Below are 25,605 nucleotides of genomic sequence, written 5' to 3'. Positions count from 1 at the left end.
GGGAAAGTTTGAAAATGTAAATGAAGACACTTGCCAGTGGGTCCGACCGCGCATGTTCTTGGTACACGTTAATCGGTCTGTGTAATGATCGTGCTGTTCAATCAGCTTCTTGATATGCCACACCTGTCAGGTTGATGGATATCTTGGCAAAGGAGAAATTCTCAGAGATATAAACACATTTGTGCACAGAATGTGAGAGAAATAAGCTTCATGCGGTATGGAACATTTCTGGAGATATTTTATTTCAACTCGTGAAACAAGGAACAAAAACTTTACATGTTGCGTTTACATTTATGTTCAGTGTAATTAGCCTGCCTGCCTAATATAACTCGCCTGCCTAATATAATTAGCCTGCCTGCCTGACTGTCTAACTGACTAAACTTAACGTCAAATGGCCTAATGTATAAAAGTGGTTTTCTATACATCTCTTTGACTCAGATGTTGTCACTAGTTACCACAAATTCAAAATTGGCTGTATAGTAAAAATTCAAGAAAACAAAAATGTGCTGTGTGGTTAGGGTTAAAGTTAGAGTTAAAATCTGATTTTAAGAAACTTGTAGAAAAAGGCGGGGTTTAGCCATAATTACGACTTTGTGGCTGTGGTAACTAGTGACGACTAGGACATAATTCTAGGCCTCAGGAACTAACAACCTTGAACTTGCTAAAACGCCACTCTGTTCCACATAACATGATAAAGTAGCAGAAGTTTAACTGTTATCATTGTTCATCTGCAAGTTCTATCAGTTTCATATCTACCAACGTCTAATGATGTTTACATAAATCAGAATGACTATATAGTCTTGAGGCCCAGAAGCATTTTTGTAATCTATATTTTTATTTCACCTTTATCTAACCAGGTAGGCTAGTTGAGAACAAGTTCTCATTGACAACTGCGACCTGGCCAATATAAAGCAAAGCAGTGGGACACAAACAACAACAGAGTTACACATGGAGTAAACAAACATACAGTCAACAATACAATAGAGAAAGTCTATATACAGTGTGTGCAAATGATATAGGATAAGGGGGGTGAGGTAATAAATAGGCCACAGTGGTGAAATTATTACAGTATGGCAAATTAAACAATGGGGTGATAGATGTGCAAAGGATGAGTGTGAAAGTAACGATACTGGGGTGCAAAGGAGCAAAATAAATAAAATAACAATATGGTGATGAGATAGTTGGATGGGCTATTTACAGATGGGCTATGCCTGTCTGAGAAGTAGTTGGTGAACCAGGCAAGGCAGTCATTAGAGAAACCAAGGCTGTTGAGTCTGCCGACAAGAATGTGGTGATTGACAGAGTCGAAAGCCTTGGCCAGGTTGATGAATACAGCTGCACAGTATTGTCTTTTATCAATGGTGGTTATGATATCGTTTAGGATCTTGAGCGTGGCTGAGGTGCACCCATGACCAGCTCGGAAACCAGATTACATAGCGGAGAAGGTACGGTGGGATCCGAAATGGTCGGGTGATCTATTTGTTAACTTGGCTTTCGAAGACCTTAGAAAGGCAGGGTAGGATAGATATAGATCTGTAGCAGTTTGGGGCTAGAGTGTCTCCCCCTCTTCAAGAGGGATGACCGCGGCAGCTTTCCAATCTTTGGGGATCTCAGATGATACGAAAGAGAGGTTGAACAAGCTAGTAATAGGGGGTGCAACAATTTCAGCTGATAATTCTAGGAAGAGAGGGTCCAGATTGTCTAGCCCTGCTGATTTGTAGGGGTCCAGATTTTGCAGCTCCTCCAGAACATCAGCTATCTGGATTTGGGTGAAGGAGAAATGGGGGAGGCTTGGGCAAGTTGCAGAGAGGGGTGCAGGGCTGTTGACCGGGGTAGGGGAGGCCAGGTGGAAAGCATGGCCAGCCATAGAAAAATGCTTGTTGAAATTCTCAATTATTGCGGATTTATCGGTGGTGACAGTGTTACCTAGCCTCAGTGCAGTGGGAAGCTGGGAGGAGGTGCTCTTATTCTCCGTGGACTTTACATTGTCCCAGAACTTTTCGGAGCTGGTGCTGCAGGCTGCAAATTTATGTTTGAAAAAGCTAGCCTTTGCTTTCCTAACTGCCTTTGTATATTGGTTCCTAACTTCCCTGAAAAGTTGTATATTGCGGGGGCTACTCGATGCTAATGCAGTACGCCACAGGATGTTTTTGTGCTGGTCAAGGGCAGTCAGGTCTGGAGTGATCCATGGGCTATATCTGTTCCTGGTTCAATTTTTTTTGAATGCGGCATGCTTATTTAAGATGGTTAGGAAAGCACTTTTAAAGAATAACCAGGCATCCCCTACTGACAGAATGAGGTCATTATCATTCCAAGGTAACCGGGCCAGGTCGATTAGAAAGGCCTGCCCACTGAAGTGTTTTAGGGAGCGTTTGACAGTGACGGGGGTGGTCGCTTGACCACAGACCCATTACGGACTCAGGCAATGAGGCAGTGATTGCTGAGATCCTGGTTGAAGACAGCAGAGGTGTATTTGGAGGGCAGGTTGGTTAGGATGATATCTATGAGGGTGCCCGTGTTAACGGATTTGGGGTTGTACCTGGTGGGTTGATTGATAATTTGTGTGAGATTGAGCGCATCAAGCTTAGATTGTAGGATGGCCGGGGTGTTAAGCGTGTCCCAGTTTAGGTCACCTAACAGCACGAGCTCTGAAGATAGAGGGGGGGCAATCAATTCGCACATGGTGTTTAAGGCACAGCATAATTGCCCTTTTTGGACGTTTGCCTATTAGCAATGCTCTTTAGCCACCAGGCTATTGGCCTTTTAGCCTTTGGTGCTATTAGCCGCTGCATTTGTACCTTTTACGTCTCCTCATTTACCTTTACACAGTCAACTTGCTAAATTCGGTCTTCAGTATACAGTATATCAACCACACTGTTGAAGGATCTACATATGTTTGTAATATATTTGAACTTGTTACCTTCAAAATGGAATTTGAATAAAGAAAAAAAAAACACGCCAGTAGACCTCCTGCGATAGTACCAGCCCAGTAAACCCAATGGTAGGTCCAGTAGTTGGCCATCACCGCTGGCACCAGAGCCCTGGCTGGCTTCAGACAGGTCCCAGACACATCCCTTCTGCACCAGCACACAGACTGGTTAACTGCTGCACACACTCATATCTAGGATTACAGTCTACACAGAGAGGCTGTTTGGTAAAGGGGACATTCTCAGGCACATGATACAAACTTGGCAATGTTAATGAAACGGACTATTGGTGATTTTTGAGCATGTGGTTATTGTAATAGTCTAGCTAGGGCCAGTTACAGAGACAGGGCTTAGATTAAGCCAAGAGTAGGCCTTAATTAAACTAGGACATTTAAGTATCTTTCATTAAATTTGGCTTAGTTAGTTGGAGACTATGGAGTAATAAGGTAAGTAAGCCTAAATGAGAACACCTAGGCTAAGCATGATTAGGTTAAGTATGAGCACATGCTGTTGGTCTAATGGTGCTCATAAAAACCCGGAATGGAATAGAAAACACAGTTACTGGTGTGAATCTTGAGACAAAACAATGGCAGAGGAAAAAATAATTTGTTCAAAAAACTATAGTGAGTATGAAAAAGATACTAAAACTACTTTTGTGGATCCATCCAGTTATTGAAGGTAAAAATAATACTGCTGCTATTGAGCAGAAGAAAGAATGGTTGGGCTGCAATTTGCAGTTAATTCAATGCAAATGAAAATGTAACCACCAGAAGAGTACAACAACGTCAGGTGAGATTGTAAAGATTTTTTTCGGGCACCAGGCAGGTATTAACCATGCCGAAAGGAAAAGAGTAGAATAGAGAGAGTACCACTACCAGACCCACACACATCAGCAGAAGAGACTGCCTAGAGTGTAGCCTGTTTACCAGATAGCCAGTGGAGAGAAAAGAGAATACACACCATATAAAACCCACATCACAGCACAGGGGTAACCCAAACAAGAATACCTCATACAATAATACTAATAATAATGGCAGAGCAATTCAACAGCAACTTCATACAAGAACGAACCCAGTCATCAACATAGGATTTACAATAATCTGTATTATTTTCTAGTGGATGAGTGCAGAGGGTATGAATGTGGGGGGTGTTCATCGACACAACAAAGGCCTTAAAAATGTCCACAGTCTTCTCGGCCACATGTCATTAGTACACCCCACCTCAATACAGTTCACATAATATACAACTTGTAAGTAACCTACTAAAATGTCCATCCAAATACTTCTGGCAGGGAAATAATAGTCCAGCTCTAATGAACTTCAATGCGAAGTGCATTTAAAAAATAGAGAGTCTGTTGCAGGGTAAAGCACTGGAATGAGAGGGAAGAGAAAGAGAGAGAAAAAGATCAATCTTAGCTGTGGTCTTCAGGCCTGCCGGTGTCTGACTGTCCGATGGTTTGTTGGTTTGTTTGTTAAAGCTTCGCAACAATGTTGCTACTAATCCATGCGATCCATAACGGGCGCGGTCCCAAACAAAAACAACCACGATCTAAAGCGATCACACCGATGATTGAGTTAACTACATTATAAACTACAAACGCTGAAAACAAACAAAACTTCTGCAGCACAGCACACACAATCAAACTGTTGCGCCACCCAAGAGTTCCTCCCCAAAGAGCTGAACGAGCTCTCTTTATTTCCTCCTTCCTTACTGCTCATGCGCTCTTAAAGTGGCAGCGCACGGTGAAGGCTCCGAGCAGATTTCGCCACAAGATATCTTCCTTATTATCAGAATTTCACATTTCTCATATTCATATTTTTGTGACATCACTTATATTGAATTATATCTGCCTTCAAATACTCTGTGGAATGACATTAAACTGGCTTTAAAAAGAGAGAATGCAGAGATCAGAAGAGAGTAATTTACTACTGCTGGTGGACCACCCAAAAAAGACAAGACTGATGAATTGAGTGATTTGCTGTCTGTAATAATAGAGCACCAGATATATACCAGATGATGACCAACCTCTGGATGGTATACCAGACGATGACCAACCTCTGGATGGTATACCAGACGATGACCAACCTCTGGATGGTATACCAGACGATGACCATTTGGACAGTTCAGATGAAGAACTCAGCAAAAATGGTACATATACCAAAGAAATAAAATTGGTTACTTCCTTTGGTAAATATATTCGAATGTCTGTGTCAATCTTTATTTTAATTTTATTCTAAGGACCATATGCGTTTATTTGTGCTTCTAACAGTGTTCTTTTTACAGAGGAAAGGAATGTGAACAGGTTGGAAGAGCCAGTGCACAGTGTGTGTGTACCCTCCACATCTGCTATAGCATCCCGGAGAGAAGACGCTGCCACCACCTTTCAGCAGAGAACAAAAAAGATGACCATGCATGAAAAGTTAGCCAGAGAATTTCATGAGCATAAAATTAAATATCTGAAGGAAGAACATGAAAGGAAAATGAGGAATCTTACAGGTTGAATTGAATATGGAGTTGGAAGAGAGAGTTATGATCCAAAAAATATACAGTAATGAGACAGTTGTGATTACCAGCCATGGTGAACAATATGATATGTAAAAAAATAAAAAAGGTTTTGTCATTTTAATCACCACAAACTACATTTTAAACCAGCCTTGGTTTAGTCACTATTTTAATTTTGTACAGAACAAACATTATCAAAGCAAAAATAAGCCATAATGAATACATTCCATATTCAAATGCATCTCATCTAGTTGAAGTGCTGCAATGTGAAAGCAACTCTGTGTGCAAGTCCTCATTGGTCATTGCCTGCCTCAGCTATTAGCACATCTGCTTGATCCTGATCTTCCATTGGAGGATTCCTGTCACTTCCTGTACTCTTCAGCATCAGGAGTTGATGGACACTTGATGGGAACATGACATCCATCTATACAGCCAATCACTCCCGGGAAGTGACCATATTCATAGAATTGCACTTTATAGTTGGCAGCATCAGGAAACTTGATGTAAAGACTCCTCAGTTCAGGAGTCTTTATCATTCTACACACAGTTGCTTCACTGGCAGCACACAAATCACCAGTTTCACAATGAAAGATTCCAGATGCCAAAAACCTCAAAGCGATCAGAACTTGGGTGAAGACCTTCCTCTTTGAGACAGCGAGGAAAGTCTAGGTTCAAGCAAAGATACAGTTGAAGTCGGAAGCTTACATACACCTTAGCCAAATACATTTCAACTCAGTTTTTCAGTGCATGTTGGTCTTCATTTAGATATTCCAAATCATCCATGCTCCCTTTTTATTTTTTTATTTTACCTTTATTTAACTAGGCAAGTCAGTGAAGAACAAATTCTTATTTTCAATGACGGCCTAGGCACAGTGGGTTAACTGCCTGTTCAGGGGCAGAACGACAGACTTGCCAGCTCGGGAGTTTTGAACTTGCAACATTCCACTCTAACCACTAGGCTACCCTGCCGCCCCTCACAAACAATACTAAGCAGAAGTAAAACCTGCCTCTTTGAAGGATTCATTTCCGCTTCAATTTAGTCCTGGAGTAGCTCTAATCCTCCCTCTTGCAATCGGCTTTGTTTAATCCAAAACAGGCTAAATCTATGACTATTTTAAGATAAGACTGTGCAAGTCGCTTTGAGTTAAGACAGCTCAAACAGGCATTTTATTCTGGGACTAGGCTTAAGCCTTGTCTGTGAAACCAGCCCTATTTAATAGGGCAGATTTAAAAATGTAATGTTATATTCTTAAATATTGTACAATTTAATTAATATATTCTTTCAGCTCACCCTGCTAGAATGTTGATGATGACCGTAAAGCCTACCAGGAAAGGCACCATGGGACTTTTGCTCTTTGAGTTAACTGCCACTAGCAACACTACCATGGAAACCAGGCACATAATGGCAATCTCTCCAAAGATTTGCCCCCACCAGCTGGTCCTCTGATTGGAGGATGGTAAACGCCACTCCAGTGGCATTGGTGTAGTTCTCCTTTGATATCATCTGAAGGACAGTATACAACTGTCAACTGCTGACCTACATGTTGCAGGTGCTAAGCACAGCAGGACACTACTTCACATTAGTGACAAATCTATTCAGAAAAAGTGCTAGGCCTACACATATAATGAATTGATTAATTGATTGATTTTCTTAACTTTATAAGCATGCCTTTCCCTAACCTTGTATCCAGGCTCAAAGAGAACCAGCTGGTGGAAGAGAATGTCCTTTCCGCTATAGAATTATAATTTGTTCTCCCTTTATACCACTGCAACTGTTCATTAGAGGTTACCGCAGGTGAACATTAATAACCCAACTGACCTTTGACATGGCAGCTCCCAGCACCCCTCCTATTAACTGGCTGATAAGGTATGGCATAACCATGAACAGTTGCATGCCGCCACACAATTAGATGGTGAAGGGAGGGTTTAAATGGGACCCATTCAGTTGCATGAAAATGTTAGGTTCCAATTCTCAGAGTAAAAAACTCAACGGACCTTATGAAAGCTGAACAAAGTTTATTCTGCCCAAAGGATCAATACAGCTGCATTCAGACCAAAAGTTAACACATTCCAAGCTTAGTTGCACACACTACATACCTTCCTCCTATAACTTCTGGTGTAGACCCTTTAAACCTCAGCACTCCATCAGTGACATGAATAAGTATATTTCATACTCTCAGAACCCAACAAAAATAAAAGCCTGAACACTGATTTAGTTATTCAAATTAAATTATATTAAATTATTTCTGTCTATAACAAACTATTTTTCATACATACATTTTTTCTGAAAATTTCAATTCCAAAATATATTCCAATTTATATTTTGAGAGAACAAAAAATGGTTATCTGCACAGCATACCATTAGCTTCTGCAACCAAAGCTTCAAGTTGCAAGAAAAAGCCAGGTGAGGTAAGATCACACAGGAAAGATCAACCAGGTCAGTACAGGTGAGTCCTACGTGATCTGATCCATGCATGTCACCATGACGACAACTGCCAGGCCATGGACCAGCGCCGGCTGTACCATGCCTGCAGACTCAACGTTCTCGATCACTGACACACACACGATGTCTGGTCTGACTGGACCTCAAGAGTCTGACTGAGTGTCTGGGATACAAGTGAACAACTTATGATAGTGTCTTGAAATGTATAATCACTGGTGATATTGTCTTATTGCCCCACTGACAATAAACCTTGGATATTTGAGCCATATTCTAGTCAGCACTTTAATGTCTTTCTGACAGAGGCTGTTCATACTAGTTCAACAAAGGACCTCTTAGCCTGAAGTAAACTTCAATTGCTAAATTGGCAAAGCTAAGGCGAACAGAGTTTAGACGTGTATTGATCAAGGTAATTTTAGCACTATCTCACAGTTAAATGGGAGGACATTGTCAAGGTTGTCTACTCACAATGTTTTCTATATTGACATGCACTACATGACGAAAAGTATTTGGACACCTGATCATCGAACATCTCATTACAAAATCATAGGCATTAATGTGGAGTTGGTCCCCCATTTGCTGCTAGAATTTCCACTAGATCTTGAAACATTTGCTGCAGGGACTTGCTTCCATTAAGCCACAAAAGCATCAGTGAGGTTGGGCACAGATGTTGGGCGATTAGGCCTGGCTCGCAGTCGGCATTCCAATTCATCCCAAAGGTATTCGATGGGGTTGACGTCAGGGCTCTGTGAAGTTCTTCCACACCATTCTCGACAAACCATTTCTGTACGGACCTCGCTTTGTGCACGTTGGCATTGCCATGCTGAAACAGGAAAGAGCCTTCCCCAAACTGTTGCCACAAAGTTGGACGTACAGAATTGTCAAGAATGTCATTGTATGCTGTAGCGTTAACATTTCCCTTCACTGGAACTATGGGGCCTAGCCCAAACCATGAAAAACACCAGTAGACCATTATTCATCCACCAAACTTTACAGTTGGCACTATTCATTCGCTCAGGTAGCATTCTCCTGGCATCCATCAAACCCAGATGGTGAAGCGTGATTCATCACTCCAGAGAATGTGTTTCCACTGCTCCAGAGTCCAATGGTGGTGAGCTTTACACCACTCCAGCCAACGCTTGGCATTGCACATGGGGATCTAGGCTTGTGTGCGGCTGCTCGGCCATGGAAACACATTTTAATGAAGCTCCCGACAAAACAGTTCTTGAGGCATGCGCAATGCTTCTTCAAATGCAGTTTGGAACTTGGTAGTAAGTGCTGCAACCAAGAACAGACTATTTTTTACACACTACGTTTTACACACACACTTCAGCACTCAGTGGTCCAGTTCTGTGAGCTTTTGTGACCTACCACAGCACTTACATTTGAGCAGGGCAGCTCTAGCAGGGCAGAAATTTGACAAACTGACTTGTTGGAAAGGTGGCATCCAATGAGAGTGCCACGTTGAAAGTCACTGACCTCTTCAGAAAGGCCATTCTACTGCCAAGGGTTATCTATGGACATTGCATGGCTGTGTGCTCGATTTTATACACCTGTCAGCAACGGGTGTGACTGAAATAACTGAATCCACTTATTTGAAAGGGTGTCCACATATACAGTGGGGCAAAAAAGTATTTAGTCAGCCACCAATTGTGCAAGTTCTCCCACTTAAAAAGATGAGAGAGGGCTGTAATTTTCATCATAGGTACACTTCAACTATGACAGACAAAATGAAAAACAAATCCTGAAAATCACATTGTAGGACTTTTTATGAATTTATTTGCAAATTATGGTGGAAAATAAGTATTTGGTCAATAACCAAAGTTTATCTCAATACTTTGTTATATACCCTTTGTTGGCAATGACAGAGGTCAAACGTTTTCTGTAAGTCTTCACAAGGTTTTCACACACTGTTGCTGGTATTTTGGTCCATTCCTCCATGCAGATCTCCTCTAGAGCAGTGATGTTTTGGGGCTGTTGCTGGGCAACACGAACTTTCAACTCCCTCCACTTTCTCATTTTGTCTGTCATAGTTAGTGTAGTGTACCTATGATGAAAATTACAGGCCTCTCTCATATTTTTAAGTGGGAGAACTTGCACAATTGGTGGCTGACTAAATACTTTTTGCCCCACTGTACAGTACCAGTCAAAATTTGGACACACCAACTCATTCAAGGGTTTTTCTATTTTTTTAAACTATTTTCTACATTGTATAATACTAGTGAAGACATCAACACTATGAAATAACACACATGGAATCATGTAGTAACCAAAAAAGTGTTAAACAAATTTTATATTTGAGAATCTTCAAAGTAGCCACCCTTCGCCTTGATGACAGCTTTGCACACTCTTGGCATTCTCTCAACCAGCTTCATGAGGGATTCACCAGGAATGCATTTCAATTAACAGGTGTGCCTTGTTAAAAGTTCAATTATGGAATTCCTTTCCTTCTTAACGCGTTTGAGCCAATCAGTTAAGTAGTGATAAGGTAGGGTTGGTATACAGAAGATAGCCCTATTTGGTAAAAGACCAAGTCCATATTATGTCAAGAACAGCTCAAATAAGCAAAGAGAAAAAACTGTCCATCATTACTTTAAGACATGAAGGTCAGTCAATCCGGAAAATGTCAAGAACCATCAAGCAATGTGATGAAACTGGCTGTCATGAGGACCGCCACAGGAAAGGAAGACCCAGAGTTACCTCTGCTGCAGAGGATAAGTTCATTAAAGTTACCAGCCTCAGAAATGGGCAATTACCTGCACCTCAGATTGCAGCCCAAATAAATGCTTCACAGAGTTCAAGTAACAAACACATCTCAACATCAACTGTTCAGAGGAGACTGCTTGAATCAGGACTTCATAGTCGAATTGCTGCAAAGAAACCACTACTAAAGGACACCAATAAGAGGAAGATACTTGCTTGGGCCAAGAAACATGAGCAATGGACATTAGACCGGTATAAACCTGTTCTTTACTTTGAGATTTTTGGTTCCAACCGCAGTGTCTTTGTGAGACGCAGACTAGGTAAACGGATGATCTCTACATGTGCGGTTCCCACCATGAAGCATGGAGGAGGGGGTGTGATGGTGGCTTTGCTGGTGACACTGTCAGTGATTTATTTAGAATTCAAGACACACTTAACCAGCATGGCTATCACAGCATTCTGCAGCGATATGCCATCCCATCTGGTTTGCGCTTAGTGGGGACCATAATTTGTTTATCAACAGGACAATGACTCAAAACACACCTCCAGGCTGTGTAAGGGCTATTTGACCAGAAAGAAGAGTGACGGAATGCTGCATCAGATGACCTGGCCTCCACAATCACCCAACCTCAACCCAATTGAGATGGTATGGGATTAGTTGGACAACAGAGTGAAGGAAAAGCAACCAACAAGTGCTCAGCATATGTAGAAACTCCTTCAAGACTTTTGGAAAAGCATTTCAGGTGACTACCTCATGAAGCTGGTTGAGAGAATGCCAAGAGTGTGCAAACCTGTCATCAAGGCAAAGAGTGGCTACTTTGAATCATTTTTATTTATTTAACACTTTTTTGGTTACTACATGATTCCATATGTGTTATTTCATAGTTTTTGTCTTCACTGTTCTTCTACAATGTATAAAATAGTCAAAATAAAGAAAAACCCTTGAATGAATAGATGTGTCCAAACTTTTGACTGGTCCTGTGTATTTTATGTTTGAGACAATGTTAATGTCAGGGATGCATGGCAAATGTGAAAACATAAAATAAAATAAATAGTTATTTTGTCAATAAATCTTGTCAATTTATGCTCTTTTGCACACCAGTATCACTACTTTCACACCATCATCTGCTCATCTATCACTCCCGTGTTAATCTGCTAAATTGTAATAACTTTGCTACTGTGGCCTATTGATTGCCTTACCTCCTCACGCCATTTGCACACACTGTATATAGACTTTATTATTTTTCTATTATGTTATTGACTGTACGCTTGTTTATTCCATGTGTTGTTGTTTGTGTCGCACTGCTTTGCTTTATCTTGGCCAGGCCGCAGTTGTAAATGAGAACTTTTTCTCAACTAGCTCACCTGGTTAAATAAAGGTGAAATAAAAAAAATAAAAATAATTTATGCATGCCAGTTGAAGTATGATTTAGAATTTATTTAATCAGTCAGTGAGTTCAATGCGTCTGTTGAGTTCAAAAAGTTATTACACCACCTATAGTGTAATAAAATAGTAAAAACGATTCATGTTTTCCATTAAAGACCTTTGAACCAAACATAAACAATGATTGACGGGTTGAATGGCCAGACGTGACCATAGGTTTGAATGTACTGTACTTATGCAAATTGTTTTTGTTATACAGTACAGTTCAAAACAATATGACGTGTACGACAAGATGTGAAATACAAAAGTTCTGCAAGCTATAAAGGGAAATACAATATTTTGGAAGACAATGCCCTGTGTCTCCAAGATAACATTTTTACTTCAGAACAAGACGTGTCTTCTGGTCTCCAAACAACAACCTTGGTACAAAAATAGGAATTCAATGATAGTAAACAATACATGAATTACAATGCGATGACGCAATACTCTCCTACTGACTGTATAGAGTATGATCTATGACAGGCTGAAACAGTATGGAAATACTGTGCCATTTTATTGCCTCTAAGGTCACAATCTATGGTAGCAGGGTAATACTATCTATAAATAGGTGAGTAATGAAGGCTAGGTGTGCTGTATCCTACCTGACCAAGCTGCCAGTGATAAGGGCCCCTGCAACCGGTCCCACCCAGTAGATCCAGTGGTACTCCCAGTAGTTAGCCATCACTGCAGGGCCAAACGCCCGCGCTGGGTTCATACACCCTCCAGACACTGACCCGCTAAAAGACCAATGGGACAAACACATCTGGTTTCTATATTGATCGAACAATGCATTACATCAGATCAATACACGTAGTTAGTAGAATTAATGGTTATCAGACAGGCAGTGATGTCATCAGGCAGGCAGTGATGTCAATGCCAATGTTCTCTTTATTCCTGCTGTGTCATTTCTTGTTATTTTCGATAATGGCAAAGCAGGAATAGTATTGAACCTGTTCTGCCGTGAACCCTTGTCATTTCAATACACCGTCTACCATGACAGGTCTCCATAGATTTGCTCAGCCCTTACCCAGCCAGTATATTAGCAGTCACAGTGAGCCCAATGCAAAGTGGGGCCAGTGGGGTACGGGTCCTGCCGTTGACGGCCCCCATACAGACCACAAGGGACAGGAAGAGGGTCATGACCATCTCTGCTACAGCGGCACTGCCGATGTTGCCACTGGTTTTAACCACGTTGAATGCTCCCCCTGCTGCACTGTCATAGCTGATGCTGGAGTAAACTGCCTGTGGAATATCACAACATCTGTACGATTAGATTGGGTTTTTATTGTTTTTTTATTAGGATTAGATTGTGGTTTTATTGGGATTAGATTGGGATTAGATTGAGATTCTATTGGGATTAGACTGGGGGTTAATTGAGATTATATTGGGGTTTTATTGGGATTAAATTAGGGTTTTATTGGGATTATATTGGGGTTTTATTGGGATTTTATTGGGATTAAATTGGGAATCTATTGGGATTCGACTGGAGTTTTATTGAGATTATATTGGGGTTTTATTGGGGTTTTATTGGGATTATATTGGGATTACATTGGGATTATATTGCCATTTATTAATGTTCTTTGTTTGGATCCAAATGCTTGTGATTTGTTTTTAGACCTATTCTAATATCCAAGCTATTGACATTTTCTCACATAAATTTGTTAGCTATCATTCGAATCAGTTTGATAGTTTGTTACATTGCGTTATGGTAACTTGGTCTAGTTGGTTACATATTGCCAAACGTCAAATTAACTCAAATGCGTAGACTACGCAAAACTATGTGTGATGCAAGTAATTTGTTTAATGAACGAACATTCTCATGTTAAATACATCTATGATCATATGGAGCAACACTTGTGTGTACCTATCGTCATATTGCACTTGCTTTGCAACATGCGGTAGGAAATAACACAATAGTCGCTCTGTAATAACTGCAAGGTGCTGTTAAAAGGGGAGACTGGGGGCGGTTCTCTCATCATGGGTTGGTTGAAAACAGCAGACTGGGCCTGGTTCTCTCATCATTGGTTGGTTGAATACGGTAGACTGAGGCTGGTTCTCATCGGGGAATGGGTTGGTTGAATACGGGAGACTGGGGCTGGTTCTCTCATCATGGGTTGGTTGAATACGGGAGACTGGGGCTGGTTCTCTCATCATGGGTTGGTTGAATACGGGAGACTGGGGCTGGTTCTCTCATCATGGGTTGGTTGAATACGGGAGACTGGGGCTGGTTCTCTCATCATGGGTTGGTTGAATACGGGAGACTGGGGCTGGTTCTCTCATCATGGGTTGGTTGAATACGGGAGACTGGGGCTGGTTCTCTCATCATGGGTTGGTTGAATATGGGAGACTGGGGCTGGTTCTCTCATCCTGGGTTGGTTGAATACGGGAGACTGGGGCTGGTTCTCTCATCATGGGTTGGTTGAATACGGGAGACTGGGGCTGGTTCTCTCATCATGGGTTGGTTGAAGTGGGGAGACTATGGCTGGTTCTCTCATCATGGGTTGGTTGAAAACAGCAGACTGGGCCTGGTTCTCTCATCATTGGTTGGTTGAATACGGTAGACTGAGGCTGGTTCTCATCATGGGTTGGTTGAATACGGGAGACTGGGGCTGGTTCTCTCATCATGGGTTGGTTGAATACGGGAGACTGGGGCTGGTTCTCTCATCATGGGTTGGTTGAATACGGGAGACTGGGGCTGGTTCTCTCATCATGGGTTGGTTGAATACGGGAGACTGGGGCTGGTTCTCTCATCATGGGTTGGTTGAATACGGGAGACTGGGGCTGGTTCTCTCATCATGGGTTGGTTGAATACGGGAGACTGGGGCTGGTTCTCTCATCATGGGTTGGTTGAATATGGGAGACTGGGGCTGGTTCTCTCATCCTGGGTTGGTTGAATACGGGAGACTGGGGCTGGTTCTCTCATCATGGGTTGGTTGAATACGGGAGACTGGGGCTGGTTCTCTCATCATGGGTTGGTTGAATACGGGAGACTGGGGCTGGTTCTCTCATCATGGGTTGGTTGAATACGGGAGACTGGGGCTGGTTCTCTCATCATGGGTTGGTTGAATACGGGAGACTGGGGCTGGTTCTCTCATCATGGGTTGGTTGAATACGGGAGACTGGAGCTGGTTCTCTCAACATGGGTTGGTTGAAATGGGATGATGGTCTGGTTCTCATCATGGGTTTGTTGAAATGGGGAGACTGGGGCTGGTTCTTTCATCATGGGTTGGTTGAATACGGTAGACTGGGGCTGGTTCTCTCATCATGGGTTGGTTGAATACGGGAGACTGGGGCTGGTTCTCTCATCATTGGTTGGTTGAATACGGTAGACTGGGGCTGGTTCTCATCATGGGTTGGTTGAATACGGTAGACTGGGGCTGGTTCTCTCATCATTGGTTGGTTGAATACGGTAGACTGGGGCTGGTTCTCTCATCATGGGTTGGTTGAATACGGTAGACTGGGGCTGGTTCTCATCATGGGTTGGTTGAATACGGGAGACTGGGGCTGGTTCTCTCATCATGGGTTGGTTGAATACGGAGACTGGGGCTGGTTCTCATCATGGGTTGGTTGAATACGGTAGACTGGGGCTGGTTCTCTCATCATTGGTTGGTTGAATACGGGGGCTGGTTCTCTCAGACTGGGGCTGGTTCTCTCATCATGGGTTGTTTGAATACGGGAGACTGGGGCTGGTTCTCTCATCATGGGTTGGTTGAAGTGGGAGACTATGGCTGGTTCTCTCATCATGGGTTGGTTGAAGTGGGGTTTTATTGGGGTTTTATTGGGATTATATTGGGATTACATTGGGATTATATTGCCATTTATTAATGTTCTTTGTTTGGATCCAAATGGTGATTTGTTTTTAGACCTATTCTAATATCCAAGCTATTGACATTTTCTCACATAAATTTGTTAGCTATCATTCGAATCAGTTTGATAGTTTGTTACATTGCGTTATGGTAACTTGGTCTAGTTGGTTACATATTGCCAAACGTCAAATTAACTCAAATGCGTTACGCAAAACTATGTGATGCAAGTAATTTGTTTAATGAACGAACATTCTCATGTTAAATACATCTATGATCATATGGAGCAACACTTGTGTGTACCTATCGTCATATTGCACTTGCTTTGCAACATGCGGTAGGAAATAACACAATAGTCGCTCTGTAATAACTGCAAGGTGCTGTTAAAAGGGAGACTGGGGGCGGTTCTCTCATCATGGGTTGGTTGAAAACAGCAGACTGGGCCTGGTTCTCTCATCATTGGTTGGTTGAATACGGTAGACTGAGGCTGGTTCTCATCATGGGTTGGTTGAATACGGGAGACTGGGGCTGGTTCTCTCATCATGGGTTGGTTGAATACGGGAGACTGGGGCTGGTTCTCTCATCATGGGTTGGTTGAATACGGGAGACTGGGGCTGGTTCTCTCATCATGGGTTGGTTGAATACGGGAGACTGGGGCTGGTTCTCTCATCATGGGTTGGTTGAATACGGAGACTGGGGCTGGTTCTCTCATCATGGGTTGGTTGAATACGGAGACTGGGGCTGGTTCTCTCATCATGGGTTGGTTGAATACGGGAGACTGGGGCTGGTTCTCTCATCATGGGTTGGTTGAATATGGGAGACTGGGGCTGGTTCTCTCATCCTGGGTTGGTTGAATACGGAGACTGGGGCTGGTTCTCTCATCATGGGTTGGTTGAATACGGGAGACTGGGGCTGGTTCTCTCATCATGGGTTGGTTGAAGTGGGAGACTATGGCTGGTTCTCTCATCATGGGTTGGTTGAAAACAGCAGACTGGGCCTGGTTCTCTCATCATTGGTTGGTTGAATACGGTAGACTGAGGCTGGTTCTCATCATGGGTTGGTTGAATACGGGAGACTGGGGCTGGTTCTCTCATCATGGGTTGGTTGAATACGGGACTGATCATGGGTTGGTTGAATACGGAGACTGGGGCTGGTTCTCTCATCATGGGTTGGTTGAATACGGGAGACTGGGGCTGGTTCTCTCATCATGGGTTGGTTGAATACGGGAGACTGGGGCTGGTTCTCTCATCATGGGTTGGTTGAATACGGGAGACTGGGGCTGGTTCTCTCATCATGGGTTGGTTGAATATGGGAGACTGGGGCTGGTTCTCTCATCCTGGGTTGGTTGAATACGGGAGACTGGGGCTGGTTCTCTCATCATGGGTTGGTTGAATACGGGAGACTGGGGCTGGTTCTCTCATCATGGGTTGGTTGAATACGGGAGACTGGGGCTGGTTCTCTCATCATGGGTTGGTTGAATACGGAGACTGGGGCTGGTTCTCTCATCATGGGTTGGTTGAATACGGGAGACTGGGGCTGGTTCTCTCATCATGGGTTGGTTGAATACGGAGACTGGAGCTGGTTCTCTCAACATGGGTTGGTTGAAATGGGATGATGGTCTGTTCTCATCATGGGTTTGTTGAAATGGGGGAGACTGGGGCTGGTTCTTTCATCATGGGTTGGTTGAATACGGTAGACTGGGGCTGGTTCTCTCATCATGGGTTGGTTGAATACGGGAGACTGGGGCTGGTTCTCTCATCATTGGTTGGTTGAATACGGTAGACTGGGGCTGGTTCTCATCATGGGTTGGTTGAATACGGTAGACTGGGGCTGGTTCTCTCATCATTGGTTGGTTGAATACGGTAGACTGGGGCTGGTTCTCTCATCATGGGTTGGTTGAATACGGTAGACTGGGGCTGGTTCTCATCATGGGTTGGTTGAATACGGAGACTGGGGCTGGTTCTCTCATCATGGGTTGGTTGAATACGGTAGACTGGGGCTGGTTCTCTCATCATGGGTTGGTTGAATACGGAGACTGGGGCTGGTTCTCTCATCATGGGTTGGTTGAATATGGGAGACTGGGGCTGGTTCTCTCATCCTGGGTTGGTTGAATACGGGAGACTGGGGCTGGTTCTCTCATCATGGGTTGGTTGAATACGGAGACTGGGGCTGGTTCTCTCATCATGGGTTGGTTGAATACGGGAGACTGGGGCTGGTTCTCTCATCATGGGTTGGTTGAATACGGGAGACTGGGGCTGGTTCTCTCATCATGGGTTGGTTGAATACGGGAGACTGGGGCTGGTTCTCTCATCATGGGTTGGTTGAATACGGAGACTGGAGCTGGTTCTCTCAACATGGGTTGGTTGAAATGGGATGATGGTCTGGTTCTCATCATGGGTTTGTTGAAATGGGGAGACTGGGGCTGGTTCTTTCATCATGGGTTGGTTGAATATGGTAGACTGGGGCTGGTTCTCTCATCATGGGTTGGTTGAATACGGGAGACTGGGGCTGGTTCTCTCATCATTGGTTGGTTGAATACGGTAGACTGGGGCTGGTTCTCATCATGGGTTGGTTGAATACGGTAGACTGGGGCTGGTTCTCTCATCATTGGTTGGTTGAATACGGTAGACTGGGGCTGGTTCTCTCATCATGGGTTGGTTGAATACGGTAGACTGGGGCTGGTTCTCATCATGGGTTGGTTGAATACGGGAGACTGGGGCTGGTTCTCTCATCATGGGTTGGTTGAATACGGTAGACTGGGGCTGGTTCTCATCATGGGTTGGTTGAATACGGTAGACTGGGGCTGGTTCTCTCATCATTGGTTGGTTGAATACGGTAGACTGGGGCTGGTTCTCTCATCATGGGTTGTTTGAATACGGGAGACTGGGGCTGGTTCTCTCATCATGGGTTGGTTGAAGTGGGGAGACTATGGCTGGTTCTCTCATCATGGGTTGGTTGAAGTGGGGTTTTATTGGGGTTTTATTGGGATTATATTGGGATTACATTGGGATTATATTGCCATTTATTAATGTTCTTTGTTTGGATCCAAATGCTTGTGATTTGTTTTTAGACCTATTCTAATATCCAAGCTATTGACATTTTCTCACATAAATTTGTTAGCTATCATTCGAATCAGTTTGATAGTTTGTTACATTGCGTTATGGTAACTTGGTCTAGTTGGTTACATATTGCCAAACGTCAAATTAACTCAAATGCGTAGACTACGCAAAACTATGTGTGATGCAAGTAATTTGTTTAATGAACGAACATTCTCATGTTAAATACATCTATGATCATATGGAGCAACACTTGTGTGTACCTATCGTCATATTGCACTTGCTTTGCAACATGCGGTAGGAAATAACACAATAGTCGCTCTGTAATAACTGCAAGGTGCTGTTAAAAGGGGAGACTGGGGGCGGTTCTCTCATCATGGGTTGGTTGAAAACAGCAGACTGGGCCTGGTTCTCTCATCATTGGTTGGTTGAATACGGTAGACTGAGGCTGGTTCTCATCATGGGTTGGTTGAATACGGGAGACTGGGGCTGGTTCTCTCATCATGGGTTGGTTGAATACGGAGACTGGGGCTGGTTCTCTCATCATGGGTTGGTTGAATACGGGAGACTGGGGCTGGTTCTCTCATCATGGGTTGGTTGAATACGGAGACTGGGGCTGGTTCTCTCATCATGGGTTGGTTGAATACGGGAGACTGGGGCTGGTTCTCTCATCATGGGTTGGTTGAATACGGGAGACTGGGGCTGGTTCTCTCATCATGGGTTGGTTGAATACGGGAGACTGGGGCTGGTTCTCTCATCCTGGGTTGGTTGAATATGGGAGACTGGGGCTGGTTCTCTCATCCTGGGTTGGTTGAATACGGGAGACTGGGGCTGGTTCTCTCATCATGGGTTGGTTGAATACGTGGGGGGTTGGTTGAGAGACTATGGCTGGTTCTCTCATCATGGGTTGGTTGAAACAGCAGACTGGGCCTGGTTCTCTCATCATTGGTTGGCCTGGTGGTTCTCATCATGGGTTGGTTGAATACGGGAGACTGGGGCTGGTTCTCATCATGGGTTGGTTGAATACGGGAGACTGGGGCTGGTTCTCTCATCATGGGTTGGTTGAATACGGAGACTGGGGCTGGTTCTCTCATCATGGGTTGGTTGAATACGGGAGACTGGGGCTGGTTCTCTCATCATGGGTTGGTTGAATACGGGAGACTGGGGCTGGTTCTCTCATCATGGGTTGGTTGAATACGGGAGACTGGGGCTGGTTCTCTCATCATGGGTTGGTTGAATATGGGAGACTGGGGCTGGTTCTCTCATCCTGGGTTGGTTGAATACGGGAGACTGGGGCTGGTTCTCTCATCATGGGTTGGTTGAATACGGGAGACTGGGGCTGGTTCTCTCATCATGGGTTGGTTGAATACGGAGACTGGGGCTGGTTCTCTCATCATGGGTTGGTTGAATACGGGAGACTGGGGCTGGTTCTCTCATCATGGGTTGGTTGAATACGGGAGACTGGGGCTGGTTCTCTCATCATGGGTGGGGCTGGTTGAATACGGGAGACTGGAGCTGGTTCTCTCAACATGGGTTGGTTGAAATGGGATGATGGTCTGGTTCTCATCATGGGTTTGTTGAAATGGGGAGACTGGGGCTGGTTCTTTCATCATGGGTTGGTTGAATACGGTAGACTGGGGCTGGTTCTCTCATCATGGGTTGGTTGAATACGGGAGACTGGGGCTGGTTCTCTCATCATTGGTTGGTTGAATACGGTAGACTGGGGCTGGTTCTCATCATGGGTTGGTTGAATACGGTAGACTGGGGCTGGTTCTCTCATCATTGGTTGGTTGAATACGGTAGACTGGGGCTGGTTCTCTCATCATGGGTTGGTTGAATACGGTAGACTGGGGCTGGTTCTCATCATGGGTTGGTTGAATACGGGAGACTGGGGCTGGTTCTCTCATCATGGGTTGGTTGAATACGGTAGACTGGGGCTGGTTCTCTCATCATGGGTTGGTTGAATACGGGAGACTGGGGCTGGTTCTCTCATCATGGGTTGGTTGAATATGGGAGACTGGGGCTGGTTCTCTCATCCTGGGTTGGTTGAATACGGGAGACTGGGGCTGGTTCTCTCATCATGGGTTGGTTGAATACGGGAGACTGGGGCTGGTTCTCTCATCATGGGTTGGTTGAATACGGAGACTGGGGCTGGTTCTCTCATCATGGGTTGGTTGAATACGGGAGACTGGGGCTGGTTCTCTCATCATGGGTTGGTTGAATACGGGAGACTGGGGCTGGTTCTCTCATCATGGGTTGGTTGAATACGGGAGACTGGAGCTGGTTCTCTCAACATGGGTTGGTTGAAATGGGATGATGGTCTGGTTCTCATCATGGGTTTGTTGAAATGGGGAGACTGGGGCTGGTTCTTTCATCATGGGTTGGTTGAATACGGTAGACTGGGGCTGGTTCTCTCATCATGGGTTGGTTGAATACGGGAGACTGGGGCTGGTTCTCTCATCATTGGTTGGTTGAATACGGTAGACTGGGGCTGGTTCTCATCATGGGTTGGTTGAATACGGTAGACTGGGGCTGGTTCTCTCATCATTGGTTGGTTGAATACGGTAGACTGGGGCTGGTTCTCTCATCATGGGTTGGTTGAATACGGTAGACTGGGGCTGGTTCTCATCATGGGTTGGTTGAATACGGGAGACTGGGGCTGGTTCTCTCATCATGGGTTGGTTGAATACGGTAGACTGGGGCTGGTTCTCATCATGGGTTGGTTGAATACGGTAGACTGGGGCTGGTTCTCTCATCATTGGTTGGTTGAATACGGTAGACTGGGGCTGGTTCTCTCATCATGGGTTGTTTGAATACGGAGACTGGGGCTGGTTCTCTCATCATGGGTTGGTTGAAGTGGGGAGACTATGGCTGGTTCTCTCATCATGGGTTGGTTGAAGTGGGGTTTTATTGGGGTTTTATTGGGATTATATTGGGATTACATTGGGATTATATTGCCATTTATTAATGTTCTTTGTTTGGATCCAAATGCTTGTGATTTGTTTTTAGACCTATTCTAATATCCAAGCTATTGACATTTTCTCACATAAATTTGTTAGCTATCATTCGAATCAGTTTGATAGTTTGTTACATTGCGTTATGGTAACTTGGTCTAGTTGGTTACATATTGCCAAACGTCAAATTAACTCAAATGCGTAGACTACGCAAAACTATGTGTGATGCAAGTAATTTGTTTAATGAACGAACATTCTCATGTTAAATACATCTATGATCATATGGAGCAACACTTGTGTGTACCTATCGTCATATTGCACTTGCTTTGCAACATGCGGTAGGAAATAACACAATAGTCGCTCTGTAATAACTGCAAGGTGCTGTTAAAAGGGGAGACTGGGGGCGGTTCTCTCATCATGGGTTGGTTGAAAACAGCAGACTGGGCCTGGTTCTCTCAACATTGGTTGGTTGAATACGGTAGACTGAGGCTGGTTCTCATCATGGGTTGGTTGAATACGGGAGACTGGGGCTGGTTCTCTCATCATGGGTTGGTTGAATACGGAGACTGGGGCTGGTTCTCTCATCATGGGTTGGTTGAATACGGGAGACTGGGGCTGGTTCTTTCATCATGGGTTGGTTGAATACGGTAGACTGGGGCTGGTTCTCTCATCATGGGTTGGTTGAATACGGGAGACTGGGGCTGGTTCTCTCATCATTGGTTGGTTGAATACGGTAGACTGGGGCTGGTTCTCATCATGGGTTGGTTGAATACGGTAGACTGGGGCTGGTTCTCTCATCATTGGTTGGTTGAATACGGTAGACTGGGGCTGGTTCTCTCATCATGGGTTGGTTGAATACGGTAGACTGGGGCTGGTTCTCATCATGGGTTGGTTGAATACGGGAGACTGGGGCTGGTTCTCTCATCATGGGTTGGTTGAATACGGTAGACTGGGGCTGGTTCTCATCATGGGTTGGTTGAATACGGTAGACTGGGGCTGGTTCTCTCATCATTGGTTGGTTGAATACGGTAGACTGGGGCTGGTTCTCTCATCATGGGTTGTTTGAATACGGGAGACTGGGGCTGGTTCTCTCATCATGGGTTGGTTGAAGTGGGGAGACTGGGGCTGGTTCTCTCATCATGGGTTGGTTGAATATGGGAGACAGGGGCTGGTTCTCTCATCCTTGGTTGGTTGAAGTGGGGAGACTGGGGCTGGTTCTCTCATCATGGGTTGGTTGAAGTGGGGACACTGGGGCTGGTTCGCTCATCATGGGTTGGTTGAATATGGGAGACAGGGGCTGGTTCTCTCATCCTTGGTTGGTTGAAGTGGGGAGACTGGGGCTGGTTCTCATCATGGGTTGGTTGAATACGGGAGACTGGGGCTGGTTCTCTCATCATGGGTTGGTTGAAGTGGGGAGACTGGGGCTGGTTCTCTCATCATGGGTTGGTTGAATATGGGAGACAGGTGCTGGTCCTCTCATCATTGGTTGGTTGAATACGGTAGACTGGGGCTGGTTCTCATCATGGGTTGGTTGAATACGGGAGACAGGGGCTGGTTCTCTCATCATGGGTTGGTTGAAGTGGGGAGACTGGGGCTGGTTCTCTCATCATGGGTTGGTTGAATATGGGAGACTGGGGCTGGTTCTCTCATCATGGGTTGGTTGAATATGGGAGACAGGGGCTGGTTCTCTCATCATGGGTTGGTTGAATACGGGAGACTGGGGCTGGTTCTCTCATCATGGGTTGGTTGAATATGGGAGACTGGGGCTGGTTCTCTCATCATTGGTTGGTTGAATACGGTAGACTGGGGCTGGTTCTCTCATCATTGGTTGGTTGAATACGGTAGACTGGGGCTGGTTCTCTCATCATTGGTTGGTTGAATACGGTAGACTGGGGCTGGTTCTCATCATGGGTTGGTTGAATACGGGAGACAGGGGCTGGTTCTCTCATCATGGGTTGGTTGAAGTGGGGAGACTGGGGCTGGTTCTCTCATCATGGGTTGGTTGAATATGGGAGACTGGGGCTGGTTCTCTCATCATGGGTTGGTTGAAGTGGGGAGACTGGGGCTGGTTCTCTCTTCACTGTTTGGTTGAAGTTAGGATACTGGGGCTGGTTCTCTCATCATGGGTTGGTTGAATATGGGAGACAGGGGCTGGTTCTCTCATCATGGGTTGGTTGAAGTGGGGAGACTGTGGCTGGTTCTCTCTTCACTGTTTGGTTGAAGTTAGGATACTGGGGCTGGTTCTCTCATCATTGGTTGGTTGAATACGGGAGACTGGGGCTGGTTCTCTCATCATGGGTTGGTTGAAGTGGGGAGACTATGGCTGGTTCTCTCATCATGGGTTGGTTGAAAACAGCAGACTGGGCCTGGTTCTCTCATCATTGGTTGGTTGAATACGGTAGACTGAGGCTGGTTCTCATCATGGGTTGGTTGAATACGGGAGACTGGGGCTGGTTCTCTCATCATGGGTTGGTTGAATACGGGAGACTGGGGCTGGTTCTCTCATCATGGGTTGGTTGAATACGGGAGACTGGGGCTGGTTCTCTCATCATGGGTTGGTTGAATACGGGAGACTGGGGCTGGTTCTCTCATCATGGGTTGGTTGAATACGGGAGACTGGGGCTGGTTCTCTCATCATGGGTTGGTTGAATACGGGAGACTGGGGCTGGTTCTCTCATCATGGGTTGGTTGAATATGGGAGACTGGGGCTGGTTCTCTCATCCTGGGTTGGTTGAATACGGGAGACTGGGGCTGGTTCTCTCATCATGGGTTGGTTGAATACGGGAGACTGGGGCTGGTTCTCTCATCATGGGTTGGTTGAATACGGGAGACTGGGGCTGGTTCTCTCATCATGGGTTGGTTGAATACGGGAGACTGGGGCTGGTTCTCTCATCATGGGTTGGTTGAATACGGGAGACTGGGGCTGGTTCTCTCATCATGGGTTGGTTGAATACGGGAGACTGGAGCTGGTTCTCTCAACATGGGTTGGTTGAAATGGGATGATGGTCTGGTTCTCATCATGGGTTTGTTGAAATGGGGAGACTGGGGCTGGTTCTTTCATCATGGGTTGGTTGAATACGGTAGACTGGGGCTGGTTCTCTCATCATGGGTTGGTTGAATACGGGAGACTGGGGCTGGTTCTCTCATCATTGGTTGGTTGAATACGGTAGACTGGGGCTGGTTCTCATCATGGGTTGGTTGAATACGGTAGACTGGGGCTGGTTCTCTCATCATTGGTTGGTTGAATACGGTAGACTGGGGCTGGTTCTCTCATCATGGGTTGGTTGAATACGGTAGACTGGGGCTGGTTCTCATCATGGGTTGGTTGAATACGGGAGACTGGGGCTGGTTCTCTCATCATGGGTTGGTTGAATACGGTAGACTGGGGCTGGTTCTCTCATCATGGGTTGGTTGAATACGGGAGACTGGGGCTGGTTCTCTCATCATGGGTTGGTTGAATATGGGAGACTGGGGCTGGTTCTCTCATCCTGGGTTGGTTGAATACGGGAGACTGGGGCTGGTTCTCTCATCATGGGTTGGTTGAATACGGGAGACTGGGGCCGGTTCTCTCATCATGGGTTGGTTGAATACGGGAGACTGGGGCTGGTTCTCTCATCATGGGTTGGTTGAATACGGGAGACTGGGGCTGGTTCTCTCATCATGGGTTGGTTGAATACGGGAGACTGGGGCTGGTTCTCTCATCATGGGTTGGTTGAATACGGGAGACTGGAGCTGGTTCTCTCAACATGGGTTGGTTGAAATGGGATGATGGTCTGGTTCTCATCATGGGTTTGTTG

At 45.0% G+C, this 25,605-nt stretch overlaps 1 protein-coding gene across 2 annotated transcripts in view; it reads right to left on the bottom strand.

Annotated features, from left to right (window-relative positions):
- Window positions 1-221: 221 nt before the first annotated feature.
- LOC115112896 (aquaporin-8-like) overlaps window positions 222-25,605 on the bottom strand; it is a 38,318-nt gene continuing 12,934 nt past the window's right edge. The window contains exons 3-5 of one of the 2 annotated variants that reach the window (XM_029639931.2): window positions 13,023-13,237; window positions 12,598-12,732; window positions 222-12,375 (exon numbers count right to left, since the gene is read on the bottom strand). In XM_029639931.2, coding sequence (XP_029495791.1) covers window positions 12,333-12,375; window positions 12,598-12,732; window positions 13,023-13,237 — 393 coding nt within the window. In that variant the 3' untranslated portion in view covers window positions 222-12,332. The remainder of the gene's footprint in view (window positions 12,376-12,597; window positions 12,733-13,022; window positions 13,238-25,605) is intronic. The other variant, XM_029639932.2, reaches the window with a different exon arrangement.

Source organism: Oncorhynchus nerka, unplaced genomic scaffold (assembly GCF_034236695.1).
Source record: "Oncorhynchus nerka isolate Pitt River unplaced genomic scaffold, Oner_Uvic_2.0 unplaced_scaffold_7___fragment_2___debris, whole genome shotgun sequence".
NCBI classification, from domain to species: domain Eukaryota; kingdom Metazoa; phylum Chordata; class Actinopteri; order Salmoniformes; family Salmonidae; genus Oncorhynchus; species Oncorhynchus nerka.
The sequence above is the reverse complement of the archived record's forward strand: the minus strand, read 5'-3'. Positions and strand labels throughout refer to the sequence as shown.